Raw genomic sequence first — 17,807 nt, forward strand, 5'->3', positions numbered from 1 at the left:
TTCATGAATCAGACATTTCTCTTGTAACCTTTTCAAAACTTATTTAAGTAATAACTTTCAAAGAAAACCTCACCGGCCATCTAAGTTAACACCTCAAAGCTGTAATTGGATGGACATATTCAGACAACTAGCACACAAGGGAATGAAGCGGGTTTTTTTTTTTTTGTTGTCCTCAATTTTTTTTTTCATCGACTAAGTAATTGCTTCTTATTTGTTGACAAGGGGTAAATTTAAAAGGAGGACCAATGTGAAAAAAAAGCGCCTAAAATAGGTGGAGGGTTGAAGGTGGTGTGAAAAGTTCAATATAGTCCTCTAATTTCTAAAATTATACCTTTTTGGTCCCTAAAAATATTTTTCAAATCCAAATTTGGTACAAAGCTTTGTTTTTATTATTCTTTGGTCTTTGGTTTGTGAGAGTAAAGAGAGCATTGCTGAATTGTTGTGTAGAGAGAGAAAGTCATTATTTTCGCCAATTCTGATCACCAAAAACATTGATTTTGGTATCTATGAAATTCATTTGATGAAAAACGTTTGATGGTGGTTATAAGACTAAAACAAAAACTTTAATATTTCCCCTCATTTTAAGACTTTGTTAGCAATAATATTTTTTATATATTTAACTTAAAATAATAAAAAAAATACAATTTCACTATATGTTATCATTTAGATTAAAATATTATGCCTAATTTTACTATTTTAGTTCCATGTGTATGTCCTGTAAAAGACTAAAATTAAAAGATCTTTTCTACAGTAGAAAGCATTATGCACATACACATAAATTATTGTGGACGACTACAATTTGTTTTTCTTGTTGTTGCATGAATCTCGAAACAAGGGAGGAAAAAGAAAGGAAAGAAAAGGTTATCGGAGCCATATTGGGAGTATGACGCTGACAAATGCTACCTTGGAAAAAAGAGCTCGATGAGACAATTTTGTCAGCACCAAAAAAGACCATCATCGAGTCACGGAGGACGCCGTCTGTGTCGTCTCAACCTTGGTGGTCACCTCATATGTTGGTTCTTGAAACACACATTCAAGTCAATTTTTTTATTCCCCCCAATTCTTTTATGCCATTTCAATTTAGTAACATATTTAACCCTTTTCTTTTATTTGGCCCTTAATTGTTTTATAACTCTTCAATTTAATCCCAAGTTTCATCCAACCTATGGCTAATTAAGGCTCGATTAAGGCATAGCTGGGAAGACAGTAAGGGATGAGAAAAGAAAGAGTCATGTTGCCCAAACGGGTTACCGAATTAGGATCATGTCCATTATCCATGTTGTGAATTTCATGGGTTAACTCAAGTTAATCGGGATCAATACAATGTAACATATTTCTTAAAATCTCATCTCTAATTCTTTTATAACTTTTTAATTTGGTTGCAAATTTAATCCAACCCAAGGTCAATTAAGACTCAATCAAGGCTTAACCGGGAAGATAACAAGGGAAGGAAAAAAAAAAAGACAGATTGTTCAACCTGGTTACTCATTATGGTCACGTCCATTACCCGGATCATAAATTTCACTTGTTAGCATAGATTTTTTTTCTTTATTCAATAACCTTCGAGAATGAAAATTAACAAACATCATTTTATTCTCCAAATTAATTAGTGTAGTGTCTAAGGCTCTAAGCTATACTTTTCTTAGCATTTTTCTTTTCATAGTAATAAAAAAAAATTAACATATTTAAAATACAAAATATTCACTTGCCTTGTATATATAGATTTGCAAAAGATTTAAATGAATCATATTGTCAAAACAATCATCTTAGTGATTTAAATATAAAATTTGCACAGACTGATACTAATTTGTATTATTATTTAATTTTAATTAGAAGAAAAAAAAACATGATGAAATTTGAATTTATGATTCTAATATAAAGTTAAAAAGTTATTCCAATCCAAGAATTTAATTTATTATACAAGATTACGATATATGATTTATAACGTTTATATTATTAGATTAATTATTAGAATGAAATTATAAGAAGATAATCCAACAATGTTACACCTCCCTAATAAAACTAAAGTAAGGTTTGGATGAAATGAACGCGTTGAAGTTGCATGATTAGGAGTGTGGGGCATCATTAAATTAATTACAAGAAGATTAATTAAAGAGGCAGGCATTCAATGTCTTTTCCCAATAGAGTGAGTCAGGCTTGTTTTGTCTCACTAGTCGAGCACGAGTAAGACTTTATGTTCCTCAGCCATGGCCGACGACTTTACTGGTTCGTTCAAGGAGATTTGTTCAACATTTTATTCACTATGTTGAGAAGAAATATTAATTCTGAGAAAGTCTCCTCTTGATTTATAATATGTTACAGATACATTGATAAGTGGACCTACCTGCGCCACAACTTCCATAATTTGATCTTGTTGGAATATTTTCATAAGAATAAATTTATATCAGTTTTCAGTCGAAGTCAAAATATTAAAACCTATTAATTGATTTAATAGACCTATTAACATTCTTAATGGGTATCATAGTTATTAAATTAGGTTAGGTTTGACGTGTTAGTTTAGAAAATTCAGGATACAAAACCTTGGTAGGACTGAGTTTTTAATTCAATTGAGTCAAACATTGATCTTATCAAAACAATTAGAAAATTCAGGGGATACAAAACCTTGGTAGGACTGAGTTTTTAATTCAATTGAGTCAAACATTGATCTTATCAAACCAGTTAACCTTGATAAAATTAATAGTTAGGAGAAAAAAAAAACACTACAAGATTTCACAGTTTTACCGACAGAAAAATTTCGTCGGTCTATGATTAGAAGTTCGTCGGTGATTTTTTTACCGACGTCATCACCGACGGAATACGTCCGCCGGCTTTACCTTCGTCGGTGATTCCCCATTCCGTCGGTATTTTAGTCGGAAAAACAAAAAAAACATTTACCGACGGTTTTACAGACGGAACGTGCGCGCCCAAAAAAAAAGATTCCCGCTTGAAATATACCGACGGATTTTCATTCCGTCGGTGAAGTTACAATTACCGACGGAAAATAGCCGTCGTTAAATCGGTCGGTGAATGTATGAAATACCGACGGAATATTTCCGTCTGTAACTTCGTCGGTAATGGTAGAAGCTACTGTTAAATGGCGACGGAATAATTCCGTCGGTAATTCTGTCGGTGAAAGTTTAAAATACCGACCGAATTCATCCGTCGGTGAAATCCTTGGTAATAGTTTTTTTCTTAATTTGTTTTTAAAAAATTATTTAGGATATATAATATAAAACTATATAAATTAATTGTTATACAAACCAATTATGCAAATAAAATTTTTATTAAACATAAAAAAAAAACAAAGTTAAATAATATTCATTACAAAGAAAAATAATAAATGAAGTTTTAAAGGTAAATAATGTTGATTACAAATTAATATAAAGATGATGGAGCTTGAGGAGGAGGAGGAGATCCTGGCGGAGGCTGGTGGTTATACGGCCAAAAAGGATTAGGCGCACATGTTCCGCTATTTGACAATTTCATAATCATTTCGTAAAGCTGGTCATAAGCCGCTTTTTGCTGTTCCTGAGCCGCTTCATACTCCGCTTTTTGTTGTGCTTGAGACGCTTTGAATTGCTCAGACTCCGCTCTTTGTTCCGCTCTTTGTTGTGCATGAGACGCTTTGAGTTGTGCGTACTCCGCTTGTAGGTTATCGTATTTCTCGGTGAGTTGCTGCAAAGCCACGGACTCCTTAGATTGGGAGCTCGATATTGATTGGGAGCTCCCAACGGTTGAAAAACTACGGGTCGACCGCAAGTTGTCGGCCGTAGTGTTGGAGAGCCTGTAAACCCGATTTTTATCGGGTCCACCTGACGAGCCAACCTCCATCCACAAATCCGGATCGAATTCCGGATGGGTCAAAGTATCGTCCCCGTATCTCTCCCTCAACCGATTATTGTAGGTCTCCTGAAAAATAAAAAAAAGTAATCATCATATTCAATACAATAAACATAATAACTTACATAATAACTTACAAAATAAAATGGTTGAACAAACATACCACGAAATACTGAGCACGGTTATCAACGAACTGTTGCGCCCCCTTCTGGCGATCTTGACTCCGCACGTGCGTCTCCACAAACAGCTCCATCGGGCTCGGCTCACGTCCAAGAGACGCAGCCTATAATGAAAAAAGATATATTAACAACAACTGAATTTAACGATATATTTCATTTAAATTAATCTTACCATCCGTTTCGCATGTGCAGCAAACGGAACGGAGCCGCCAGTGTGAGTTGTCACCCCGCCATGAATTGGCCGATTCCGGTTGCCAGCACCGGACTGTGAGCGTCGTGTGAACCGCTCAGACGTCACGTGCTCAAGATAGTGCGGCCATATATCTTCCGGGATGTATATCGGTTTGAAATCCCTCCAAACCGCAACATCGTTCCAGCCTTGGAAACCCCTATCCCTCGCGGTTTTTTTTGCCTTTTTCTGTGTTTCATACCAAAAATCACGCAACCTGCTTCACGCAACCAAAAATTACATTTCGAAACATAAAATTTTGTCTAAAAAATCCTGTATTGTTTTCGATCTTACCTAGTTGTCGCGTGATTTTCCCACACCCTCCTCACAACAGCGTTATGCTCAATGTCCCAACAGAATTTGTGCTTTGTATAAATAAACAAGTTTAAATAAAAATAATAATTTATTTACAATTATATTAATAAGCTGAAAATTATAAATTAATACCAACCTCAAACCTGTTAAACCATGCATTGATTTGAGGCATCCATTCAGGATGCTTGGATATCTGACTCCATTGAAACAATGGAATCTCCATCGACGATTTAAACGCCGATGATATTACTCGGGCGGCTTCAATGTTTGTGAACCTGAAAATAAATGAAATAAATTCAATAGTGATTACTTGATAAATTATGTTGTAATTTTTTTTAAAAAAAAACTAAAACCTTAACAAACTTACATTGAAAGGTCGTCCTTCCACTGTGCCTCGTACTTGCGGGTAAATTGATTCCGCTGCGAAGGCACGCCGCCTCTGCGCTGTGAAGTACCGCTGGAAGAGGCAGCATCGGTTGACGGCGCAAGTGGTGTAGGTGCCTCTTCTTGAGAGGCACCTAAGGAAATATCATCCTCGCTGCTAGACGAACTAGCTGCGACCGCACCTAAGCGACCAACTCTGGTTTTCGTTCTATGCATCTACACAATTTGATACAAATAATTATATAATTAAATTCAAATGAAAAAAAAAAATTCGACAGCACCTCCCCTATAACGGATACTACCCAAAACCACAAACCTGCACATATTAACAATAGCCACAACCAATTTACCCAATCTATACTAATTATTCCAACATATTCAATTACTAATTCTAAGGTAAATTCAACATTAAGAATTACAATTCAAGTAATTATTCAATAATTATGCCAATACAACAAAATAATAAATAAATAAAAAACTCTAGAATAACAATCAAAATAAATGGAAAAAATTAAACACAAAGCATGCAATAATAGAGTAAAACTAATAATTATTCCAACATATTCAATTACTAATTCTACGGTAAATTCAACATTAAGAATTACAATTCAAGTAATTATTCAATAATTATGCCAATACAACAAAACAATAAATTAAAAAAAAAAACTCTAGAATAACAATCAAAATAAATGGAAAAAATTAAACACAAAGCATGCAATAATAGAGTAAAACTAATAATTATTCCAACATATTCAATTACTAATTCTATGGTAAATTCAACATTAACAATTACAATTCAAGTAATTATTCAATAATTATGCCAATACAACAAAACAAAACAATAAATTAAAAAAAAAAACTCTAGAATAACAATCAAAATAAATGGAACAAATTAAACACAAATCATGCAATAATAAAGTAAAATTAATAATTATTCCAACATATTCAATTACTAATTCTATGATATATTCAACATTAACAATAAAAATTCAACAAATTAACTAATAATAATTATGCCAATACAACAATAAAAAATATTCAAAAAATTCAAAAAAAAAATATATACTTTAGCAATGAATTATGCAAAAAAAACTATAGACTTTATCTACATTACAAAAAATACACCAAAACAAAAAACAATAACCAAAAAAATAGCAAAAAAAAACTATTAAAGTAAAATGAAATAGAGAAAACACTAACCTTTTAAACTGATGAAGATGATGAAGAAAACTTACTAGAGATTGGAGGTGAAAGCTTTGAAGAATGGAGAGGAAAAAAATCAAAAGCTTAAGGTGAGAAACGAAGGAGAAGAAAAAATGAACTGAACGGGCGGTCACTTGAACTTATATGGCAGTTTTACCGACGGCTTCACCGACGGATATAAAATTAATTATTATTTTAATTTATTCCGTCGGTGATGTGCTAAAATCCGTCGGCAAATTTTGAATTTCGCACCAAAATTTTTAATGACCCTCCATATTTTTCGTAGTCCGTCGGTAATTCCGTCGGCAATATTACGCGGTCAGAGGCGCATTTAATGCGCAACCCTTTGAAATTCGCGCAGTCCGTCGGTAATATTGTCGGTAAAAGTAAACCGCCGACAACTTACCGACGTATTTAATTTCCGTCGGTGAGTGCGTCTGTAATGGGGTGGCATTTCAAGTAATTATTTTCGAACTCTCTGTGAAACACCGACGGAATTAGTCCGTCGGTGTGGCCGTCTGTAATGGGGTGGCATTTCAAGTAATTAATTTCAAACTCTCTGTGAAACACCGACGGAATTATTCCGTCGGTGTGGCCGTCTGTAATGGGGTGGCATTTCAAGTAATTATTTTCGAACTCTCTGTGAAACACCGACGGACTTAAGGCCGTCGGTGTAGCCGTCGGTGATATGGTGGCATTTCAAGTAATTATTTTCGAACTCTCTGTGAAATGCCGACGGACTTAAGGCCGTCGGTGATCTGGTGGCATTTCAAGTAATTATTTCATGTCACAAAATATATTATCCATCATAATTGTGGCATTTCAACTAATTATTTCAAGTGATAAATATTTTGTGTTTCAAAATATATATATCATTCATAATCTAAATTACATGTAAAAAAGGGTTTTACATAGGGCTTCATTTTGGTAGTTAGTCAGAATTTTCTTCTTCTTCGTCATCAATTGAATTGTCATCACCTTCATCGCAATCTTCAATATGAATATCATCTTCTTCATCGATATTTGGTTGTCCGCTAGAGCTCAAAACAAAATTTAACTCATCTGCGTCAACATCAACAAGACTATCATTGAAAACACGAAAATTTGAATTTTCTTCCAATTCAATCGAAGGAGCAACTCGATATGGTTCAACCACCTCACTAACTTGAAAGACTTCATCTCGCACACTTGTGTCTTCGTTCTCATCCTGAACAACCTCGACACGACCCCGGGGTTTCGTTTTTAAAACGGACAACCAATCCACTCTTGATCGATCCTTTCTAAATGAAGGGGTGTATGTGTAATAAACTTGTTGACATTGCTTTGCGAAAACAAAGACATCGTTTATGTTGCGGAGTCTAGCTTTTGAGTTGATTTCGACCAGACCATAGTGCGGATCAACTCTGATTCCTCTGTCAGTCGTGTCATACCAATAGCATTTGAATAAAAACACTATATTCTGCTCGTTATGATATTGCAGTTCGACGACCTCTTCTAATCTACCATAGTAGTCAACTTCTAACTCACTACTAGTGGATCCCTTAACACAAACACCGCTGTTGTATGTCTTTCTTCCTTGCCCGTGTTCTTCAGTATGGAAAACATATCCATTGACAAAGTACCCGTTGTAGCACTTACATTTTCTTTCAGGCCCCAGGCTTAGTAAAGACAATGACTTAGGTGCACTCCTTCCCATTTGATAAACCTTGCATGTAATGTACATCAATAAACAGTAAATGAACGAGAATCTCGTAATGACATGCATACGTACAGTAATTTTGCAAGTTATAATGAGTTTGTGATAGTGCTTACATGTGTTCTGAACCACGTGGCAAACTTCTCATCTTGTAATTGAAAGATCTGGGATTCAGTCAGCTGTGAGTTATTGGAGAGCAAAAATTGACGATGTTGCCTGCAAGTGATAATGAGTGTATGATATTACAATATATAATTAACAGTATATTACTAACAAAGTTTAATTAGTATAAACTTACTGAATAAAAGGTCTCAGCTCATCACAGTTAAATAGAACATAGTTGTGTGCTTGTTTGAACTCTATTTCCGACAAATATCTTCCTCTTACGGCATTTTTAGGTGTGGGTCGTCCAGTATTGGAGAATATTGACAAGTTCCCACTGGAAGGCACTTCACCGCCATCATCATGCCGTGGAACGCGATTGATTCTCGTTCTCAGATGAGGTTCGAAATAGTACGAGATAAATGTTGAGATCTCCTCAACAATATAGGCCTCACATATCGAAGCCTCAACATGCGCCTTGTTCTTAACCTTTTTCTTGAGATTAAACAAGTACCTGCATTGAAATATTAATCAAGTATTTTCAATTCAGAAAAACATATAAAATACTTTAATATATGAATTACATTGCAACTGTAATATCTAACCGTTCGAATGGGTACATCCATCTATATTGGACCGGTCCTCCAGCTTTTGCCTCGAACGGTAGATGTATAGGGAGATGCTCCATTGAGTCAAAAAATGATGGAGGGAATATCATCTCAAGTTTGCATAGTGTCTCGACGATATTCGTTTGAAGCCTCTCAATGTGATCAACATTCAACTTGCTGGAGCATATATCTCTGAAGAAATGACTGATCTCCGTGAGTGCATCCCATATTCCCTTTGGCAACAAATCACGAAAAGCTAATGGGATGAGTGTTTGCATAAACACGTGGCAGTCATAACTCTTCATTCCATACAATCTGCAGTCCTCTATATTAACCAGCCTTGATATGTTCGATGCATGTCCATCCGGAAAACGCAGACTCTTAAGCCATTTGTAGACTAGCAGTTGTGTGTTTTTCTCCAACACGAAGCTTGCTCTTGGTTTTGCAACCCGTGACTCATCATAAACCAACTCCATATTTTTTCGGTTACAGTATAAAGCTATATCCAATCTAGCCTTGAGGTTGTCCTTTGTCTTCCCCTTCACATCCATGACGGTGTTGAAAATATTCTCAAACATGTTCTTTTCGATGTGCATGACGTCAAGGTTATGGCGAAGCAGATTGGTCTTCCAATAAGGAAGCTCAAAAAAGATACTTCGCTTTACCCAATTATAGGTCAAACCAAAACCAGGAAACTTTTGCTTTCCTGATTGAAGGCCAAACACAATGTCACCGTACTCTGAGACAACATCATGCAATTCTTCACCAGAAAGACGCGTGGATGCAACATCTTTTTCAACTCTGCCAACAAAAAAATCTTTTCTGTTCTTTCTGTACCTGTGATGAAGTGGCAAGAAGCGACGGTGACAGTCAAAAAAAGAAGCTTTACCTCCATTTGCTAGCGTGAATGCCTTGTTGTTTTCCATGCAGTATGGACATGCGAGTTTCCCATGCGTGCTCCAACCAGAAAGCATTCCATAAGCTGGAAAATCATTGATAGTCCACATCAATGCCGCCCTCATAAGGAAATTTTGTTTCCTCGATATATCATAAGTCAGAGCTCCGGATGACCACAACTGCGCCAACTCATCAATCAACGGTTGAAGACAAACATCTATATTCCGCCCCGGGCTTCTTGGACCGGGTATGACAGTAGATAAAAACATGAACTCCGGCCTCATACACATTCCCGGTGGCAAGTTATAAACTGTGAGTATGACCGGCCAACAAGAATAAGGAGCAGCAAATGACCCAAATGGGTTGAATCCGTCTGTACACAACCCAAGACGCACATTCCTTGCTTCAGCTGAAAAGTGAGGATGAACACTGTTAAAGCGTTTCCACGCTTCGCCTTCAGAAGGATGAACCATCACTCCATCAACCGCATGGTGTGCTTGGTGCCATGTCATGTGCTCAGCAATCCTTGGTGACATGAATAACCTCTGCAGTCTAGGTGTGATCGGGAAGTATCTAAGTTTTTTATATGCCACTAGAGTCTTTCCCCTGCCAGTTCTAGGTTTGTAACGGGAATGCCCGCATGTCATGCACTCGGTCATCTCAGCATTATCAAGGTAGTATAACATGCAGAAGTTAGGGCACATGTCAATTTTCTGGTATCCTAAACCGAGGGGTTTCATCATGGACTTCGCAGCATAGAAGTTCTCTTTCAGCCTGTTCCCTTCAGGTAAAATGCTTCTTGCCCATTCAATAATCTTGTCATACCCGGCCTCACTCAACCCGTGATCTGACTTGATGGTGAACACCTGTGCTACGGCCGATAATTTACTGTGGTTCGTGCAGCCATCCCATAATGGTTTGTCAGAATCTTTCAACAAATCAAAAAACCTAGCTGCATCTACATTAGGTTCTTCTTCTACGATTGGACATTGACTGCCATTACCTTGATTCATTCTCATTGCATCCATAACCATATTTCTGTAAGGATTGGTGTTGTCATTTGCCGTTTCATGCACGTTGCTAGCACTAGAAGTAGACCCAACCACCGTTTCTTCCATTCTCCTCTCACTCTCGCTAACAAATACTTCTCCATGTGCATACCAACACTGATAATTCTCCATAAACCCTTTGTGTAGAAGATGCATCATTACAACATCTGGATGCAGATACTTTTTATTTTCACACTTCCTGCATGGACACCTAATACCGCCTCCAGTAAAATTTCTGGGAATAGATGTTACGAAATTAATAAAACCCTGAACCCCATTACAATAATCCATCCTCCGCAATCCTTGGGGTGAATCTCGATACATCCATGAACGATCATCCATGACTTATATCGAACCTCTATAAAATTATGATGACATCATGTATTAATTATCTAAGTTAGGTAAATAAACTTGTACAAATATTACTTTAACTCGAGATTATCCAACAAACCAATCACAACTTCTCATAAATATTAAATATTCATTATCATTTATCAACGTTCATACGAATTAAAAAATATACATTTACAGAAATTACCACTCCGCAATACCATTGATAGAACTTTAAACGGGCCCATTAAGCAAGCTATTAATTATTTCAAAATAGCACATGTAATTCGGTAATTCCACAAAGAAATAACAATTTACAAACAAATACAATCTTACAAAATCTAAAACAAACCATAACAGGTACAAAATTATGCATTCATATACTACAAGTTTGTTTGAGAAATAACAATAAAACATGTACATCTACTAACAAAATACATATACTTAAAAAACAATAAAATTGACATTTAATTAAATGTTAAAATTTAAAAAGATATAATTACTTACAAAAATTGATCCGTCGGTAAATCAGAACACGCGCGGATGCTGTGACCACAAAACTTCAAGAAATATAACTTGTTGTGCTGATATGAGGAAGATTTTTTTTTTGGGGGGGAGGGGGGCTGGTTGTTTGCAGATGGGGAGAGTTGGGATGAGGAAGAAAAAGGAGAAATAGGGGATGAGAGGGTCGGCAGAGCTGTCATATATTAACTTTTGCCGACGGTTTTACCGACGGAAAATCCGTCGGTTATTACGCCGGTGATTCTGACGGAAACATAGACATGTCACCGTACGGATCTGCCATTTCAAATCCCTCGGTGAGTCCGTCGGCAATTTAAACGGCGAACCGGTCACATCACATTACGGGCACTGTACGGGCAGTCGTTTTTCAATCCGTCGGCGATGCCGTCGGAAACAAATAACCCGCCAAAACCTCCACGTCAGCGACCCGCCTTTTTTTAAATTCGGAAACTTTTCCGTCCATAATTCAGTCGGTAAAATACCGACGGAAAATTTCCGTCGGTATTGACCGACTGAATTACGGACGGAAAAGTTTTCGTCGGTTTTTACCGACTGAATTACGGACGGAAAATAGCCGTCGGTAATTTCGACCTCAATATACCGACAGAAATTATTCCGTCGGTAAATCCGTTGGTATTTAGCGAATTTTTGGTAGTGAAAGAATGAAATTCTATTATTTTAATCAAAATAATTGATTTAAATCGACTCGATAACTTCTAAATTAACTCAATAACTCAAACTATTTTTCAAGTCGGTCCTCAAATTGGATTGACATAGTAAGATCGTGACCCTTATATGTAGTCTTGCCTTAGAAATAACATGCAAAACAACATTTGGAATGAAACTAGTTAGGTGTCTTGTGATTTGCTATAGGCCAAACTATTTTTTTTAACATAACAAAATAAATGTGCAAGTGTTCCCAACAACATGTTTTTTAAAATGAAAAATATAATTGCAAATTAAAAGGATAATGCATATATTTAATTAAATAAATCGAGAATCATATATACTAATAGATAACAAAAAAAAAATTGTTAGTGCTAATTAAAAACTAAGTTAAAAAGTTGAGAAATAAATGCAAATCAAGTTATTTTATCTCGCAATACGAGTCATAGATCAATTGTATTTAATAACTTTATTTTTTAAAACTAATTTTATATTTAGTTAAATAATAATAAAAATAAACACATATAATAAAATAATTGAACAAAGTTAAAAGAAACAAATATAATCTAGGATGGGAAAAAAAATGACTGCTATCATTGGAAAAGGATAATATATATATTTAATTAAATAAATCGAGAATCATATATAATAATAGATAACAAAAAAATAATTGTTAGTGCTAATTAAAAACTAAGTTAAAAAGTTGAGAAATAGATGCAAATCAAGTTATTTTATCTCGCAACACGAGTCATAGATCAATTGTATTTAATAACTTTATTTTTTAAAACTAATTTTATATTTAGTTAAATAATAATAAAAATAAACACATATAATAAAATAATTGAACAAAGTTAAAAGAAACAAATATCATCTAGGATGGGAAAAAAATGACTGCTATCATCCCCCCCACCCACACACACACACTCATAAAATAATTTTTTTTTTCATAATTTTTTGATGAATCTTTCTTTTATTTCTCAAATCAATGATTGAAAAGTAAAAAATAAAAATAAAGTTATGGATCAAATTATTAAACCTTCAAACTAAAAAAATCAAAAAGGATTTTTGCCAAATTCTTTAGGCTGAAAATGCTATCAAGGCGCATTTCAAATAGCAGCCACAGAAGAAAAACCCTATATTCTTTCATTTTGGTCAAATTTATCAATCTTTTGTTTTTGCAAGCAATAAAACAAATTGTTTTTACAAAATCAAGTTAAAACAGTTTTTTTAACACAATAATAATTTCATAAAAAACAAATAAAAATAAATTATGAAATCAAATTTCAAACTAATATAATATCAAAAATGAATTTTTTTTAAAAAAATCAGTAAATAAAAAAATATTAATAAGATAGACAAAATCATACTGTTAGAACCCACGATACACTTAGTTTTGGTACCCGGAGAAGTGTACGAAGTTTTTAGGACGGGGCATAGAATTGAACTAATTAAATGGACACATTTATGACGGACTCTTTGCTGTGGGATTAAAAAATATATATTTGGGCCGTAAAGACCGATAAAATTAAATTGGGCCTTACAAGTATTTCTAACCGAATATTAAATTATTCAAAATCGAAATATTTCGTGTTCGATATAAATTTCGATTTACTGTAAAAAAATGGTTAGGTTCGCTCAAGTAGTGAGCTCCCTAGACACAACACGAAAATTCAACTCTACTAGTACTAGCTTGTTTGGTTACCGAGAAAATCAAGTATTCCCAGGAAATAAAAGTCTCTTTAGTGAGCTCCCTAAGGTAAATTTTCCTTCATTCCTTCTTAAATTCAAAAATTTGAGAAACTTGTTTAGTTTCCAAGAAAAAAAAAATCTTACTTTGAGCTCTCTCTCTGTTTTTTGCAGAAGTAAATGATGGGGGGGTTTTGAAGAATTTGAACCCATTTTTGATGAACCCAGAATAGAATGGTCAAATAATTCTAATCCGAGTTCGGGTTTGATGGGCCAGTTCTTGATGCGTATATTTGCTCCTGACTACAACCACCTCAAAATTCAAGTAACTGATTACCATTCCAATACTTTTGAGGATGCTAAATCGGTTATGCAGCTTGATGACTTGGTTAGTGTTTTTTTTTTTTAATTATTATTATTATAATCATGGGTTTTTGATTTTATGAAATTTGGGTTTTAAAGTTTGTAACTTTTTTTTTTTTTTTTAATGGGGGCAATGCAGAGGGATTGCATTGGAATTGGAGGGTCTTGGACTGAGCTTGTCGAGTAACTTGCTGCTTCTTTTAAATCTGACGATGTAAAGCTTGTTCTTGAGAAACTTTCGGATTCGGATGGTGATTCATGTTGTTGAACTTTAATGCATTTTAATTCTAATTTCTAAATACTAAATGACGATATATGGTGAAGTGAAGTGATTTTTCAGCCAAGCATTTCTTACATGCTGCAGGGCATCTTCTTCTTCTTCTTTGTGTGGTTTGCTTACTCCTTTAAGACTGCCCTCCCCTGCTTTACAACAGACAAACTAGAAGGACGAGATCCTGCCTCAACGAAAGTTACTAATCGTGTCGTGTCAGCATTTCACAGGTACTTCAGCATCATTAGTGTCATTCACCATATGAGCCTGTGTTTCCAATATCTAAACTTACAGTGTTTGAGCAGGGCAAAAGTGAGGGGTGCCTTACTCCAGGATACAGAAGATGACGAAAATAACTAGAAGTCATTTTGACAGTTTGTTTCACTGTGTTTTGGAATTAAAGATTACAGATTAGAATTATGATTCACATATAATATACCAAGCAAAGAAGTCGATCAGTTTAAGTACAAGGAGTAATATCTTTGGGTTACTGATCAGGTAACAACTGGATGTCAGTTTTGTATTTCTCATTAGAAAATGTAATGCCTCCATCAGATTTGTAGCTTACTATTTGGGGTGTGTGTATTCTTTTAACCTCTTGTTTATACAAATGCTGCTATGGGTTGATGTGACCTTACACATCGTCAATATGGCCTATTCTGTTTCCAAGCATGTGCTATTATCCTTTAGGTTAAGAAACAAAACTGTTGAAATCAGATGAAATATCAAAAAGCATCTAAAGAACTAGAAGGCCAACCTTCTTGAGTATAATCTATAATAGGAGTGATTTTACACGAAAGAGTGGCTCCTATCTACAAGACTATAAAGTAAGTTGTAAGAGATAAATTGATATCTGCAAAAGGCAAGACTCTGTTTTAAATATATTCTCTAAAGAACCATCCCAGAATAATTTCTCTTGCTTGTGTCATTTCTTATTCTATGGCTCATACTGATACCATTGCGAAAATCTTCAGACGCGTCCTTTGAGTTTAGTACTTTTGCTTTTCTTAGTGCAGAAGATAGGCCAGCAGCTTGGCAAGGCATCCATGTTGTCATCATACCTGCACAATCCCAGTAAGAAATTTAAAATCTGATTGTAGTACTCCAATTTAACAGTCTGACGAATTTCAGTAATCAAGAAAGAAAATCAGACGACAGAATTCTCAATACACGGAAATAGATCCTGCAAAGATGAATTTTCCATTGCAGATCATTCAAATGTTAAAATTTAACAGAACCCAAGAAATACCTGCTTGGGCTGCTGTTCCTGCTGCTAGTGCTTGTGCTGCTGTTCCGGCTGCTGCTCCCACTTTTCCTACACACTTTTGTAAACAAAATCCTGTTGACCCACCACTCCTTGTCTGCGCGGTTATCAGTTAGTTCCATCGATGACCTTGGAGGAACTTCTGTGTCATTTCTCGTGTTGTCTGATCTGATCTTGAAACTGAGAGAAGTTGGAATCAACATCTTGATCAAGAAAGTTTCCTTTTCCATACTTCCATTTCTTGAAATATCACCTGTCTTGCTAAAACTCTTCGTCTTCTTCGTCTTTTGTTTTGTGATGATTTGAGCCTCAATCTTTAAATCAGAACTTGTTCTTTGTATCGCCATCTCCTCCCGTGCCTCTTCTGAAATCTGCTGCACATCAACAATATCCTTCAACGATAGTTCATAACTACACTCTGGCATGCTATGAACCATCTCCATGAGCTTCTTCCTACCTTCTGCCATCACTTGTAACCGTGACCTTGGCGAAATACTACTGTTATGATGGCTACGGGGGGATAAAGGGGAGGATTCATTTCTAACATTTATTGACACATCAGTTTCTCTCAAGGGTGATGAGTAATCAACAAAGTCTTCTTCAAACTGTGCTTGAAACCCTACGTCACTACATCCTCTATCACCATAATATTGTGTTTCACTTGCACCCCAGAAAACAAAGTCTGCGTCTCCGTTGTCATTGCCGTGCATTTTGTACTCAGGATTCAAAGAAGGGAGATGATTGCAGTGATCAAGCATGGCCTTGATCAGGAGGAGTGTTGAGAGAAGAACAAGTGATGCTCAATTAAGAGAAAATAAAGAGATTTTATGGGAAGGATAATAGTCTTATTTTCTACACAGTTTACATAGGGGCTAAAAGTCTTGCCGTCTCAAATGGGATGAGATGTGACTGGTCTAAGCTTCCTATTTTTCTACACATGTCTTGTTCAAGATTTTCTTAAGAAAATTTACAATGAGTAAACACCTATCTTGGTTTTGTCATTTTCTAATTTTAAGTTGTAATTTATTAGGTGAATATGTGAATGATAATTATTTTATATTGAAAAAGAATGAAAAAAAAGTGATATTTATATATAAAATAAATCCATGACCCAACCATCTATATTTTGAGATAAAAGTGATGTCCATCCTTGTACGTAAAACTATCGTGTGCGTAGGTCTAATACGGACATGGAGATTCATGCATCTGTCCAAACACAAAAAGCTCCCTAACAAAATAACACAAGAGTCTACGGTTCGGATGATAATTAGGGTCTCGTGGCTTTGTTTGTTTTCCCATATATACACACCCTAGCTCGTTCGCACGAGTCCCCGAACAAACTAAAATTATTAACGAATTTCTTCTGGTTCAGAATAATATAAATTATATCTTAAAATTTTATTTAATAGCTTAAATTTTTAAATTGAGATAGTTTTTTAACATGATATCAAAGCCTTAATGACCAAACGGTCACGAGTTCGAATATCACCATCTTCATTTATTTGATAAAAATTAAGCACAAGGTAATATGAACTTGTGCAAGTTTCAAGTCCAAAGAGCTTTCATTTGAGGGGGTGTGTTAGAGAATAATATAAATCATATCTTAAAATCTTATCTAACAGTTTAAACTATTGAGTTGAGATGATTCTTTGATAATGAGATAGACAATTACTAACCTACGTTTACTCGTGTAATAGTAAATAAGTTTACTCTTTATATATATTATCATCCAAGCTGAAGAATATATATATATTTTTTATGAATATAGAGTCGGGTGTGGGTTTTAAGACAGGAAAATAATATAGTATTGACTTGTGGAATCTTGAGTGACTTGGAGAGCTAACGGATAGAAATGTATAAAAGTCATGTTTTTTTTGGGTAAGATAAAATTCCATTTTCCAAGTTGTAGGGGCCCTGTTGGATGTGTTGCTTTTCTAGATATTCAACTCGGTGCGTGTGCTGAGGAGCTGAGGAGCTAGGGGCAGGTGATCAACAGCACATCACGATCCTGGAATGGAAGACAACCTTTGCATGATCCACGTTATCTTTCTCGAAGGTGTCCAAAATCTTTGTTAACATGGCTTGATTAGAGGTCATTTATTGACTCTTATTTTTGTGGCTGTCCTTGTTCTTATTCATGAATTCAAAGGAAGATTACCCTAATGACTTCGAGGAAAGAAACAAAACGAGGGCCGAGAATGAA

The 17,807-nt window shown here is 35.2% G+C and overlaps 1 protein-coding gene and 1 long non-coding RNA gene across 4 annotated transcripts; one reads left to right on the plus strand and one right to left on the minus strand.

Moving 5' to 3' along the window:
- Nucleotides 1–4,637: 4,637 nt before the first annotated feature.
- On the minus strand, nucleotides 4,638–5,163 carry LOC127905517 (uncharacterized). The gene is made up of 2 exons (XM_052454322.1): nucleotides 4,931–5,163; nucleotides 4,638–4,838 (listed from the first exon to the last, which is right to left on the minus strand). Exons 1-2 carry the CDS (start codon nucleotides 5,161–5,163, stop codon nucleotides 4,682–4,684), a joined length of 390 nt encoding a protein of 129 aa, XP_052310282.1. The 3' UTR covers nucleotides 4,638–4,681.
- An 8,464-nt stretch (nucleotides 5,164–13,627) lies between these two features.
- Nucleotides 13,628–16,600, plus strand: LOC7466749 (uncharacterized). 3 transcript variants are annotated; one of them, XR_002982824.2, is made up of 5 exons: nucleotides 13,628–13,776; nucleotides 13,881–14,094; nucleotides 14,209–14,570; nucleotides 14,646–15,414; nucleotides 15,550–16,600. It is a non-coding gene; the product is annotated as an uncharacterized LOC7466749 (long non-coding RNA). The 3 variants fall into 3 exon arrangements; XR_002982826.2 differs by lacking the exon at nucleotides 15,550–16,600 and having other exon boundaries at nucleotides 14,209–14,329; nucleotides 14,434–14,570; nucleotides 14,646–14,988; XR_002982825.2 differs by lacking the exon at nucleotides 15,550–16,600 and having other exon boundaries at nucleotides 14,209–14,320; nucleotides 14,434–14,570; nucleotides 14,646–14,988.
- Nucleotides 16,601–17,807: the final 1,207 nt, after the last annotated feature.

This window comes from Populus trichocarpa, chromosome 7 (assembly GCF_000002775.5).
Source record: "Populus trichocarpa isolate Nisqually-1 chromosome 7, P.trichocarpa_v4.1, whole genome shotgun sequence".
NCBI lineage: Eukaryota > Viridiplantae > Streptophyta > Magnoliopsida > Malpighiales > Salicaceae > Populus > Populus trichocarpa.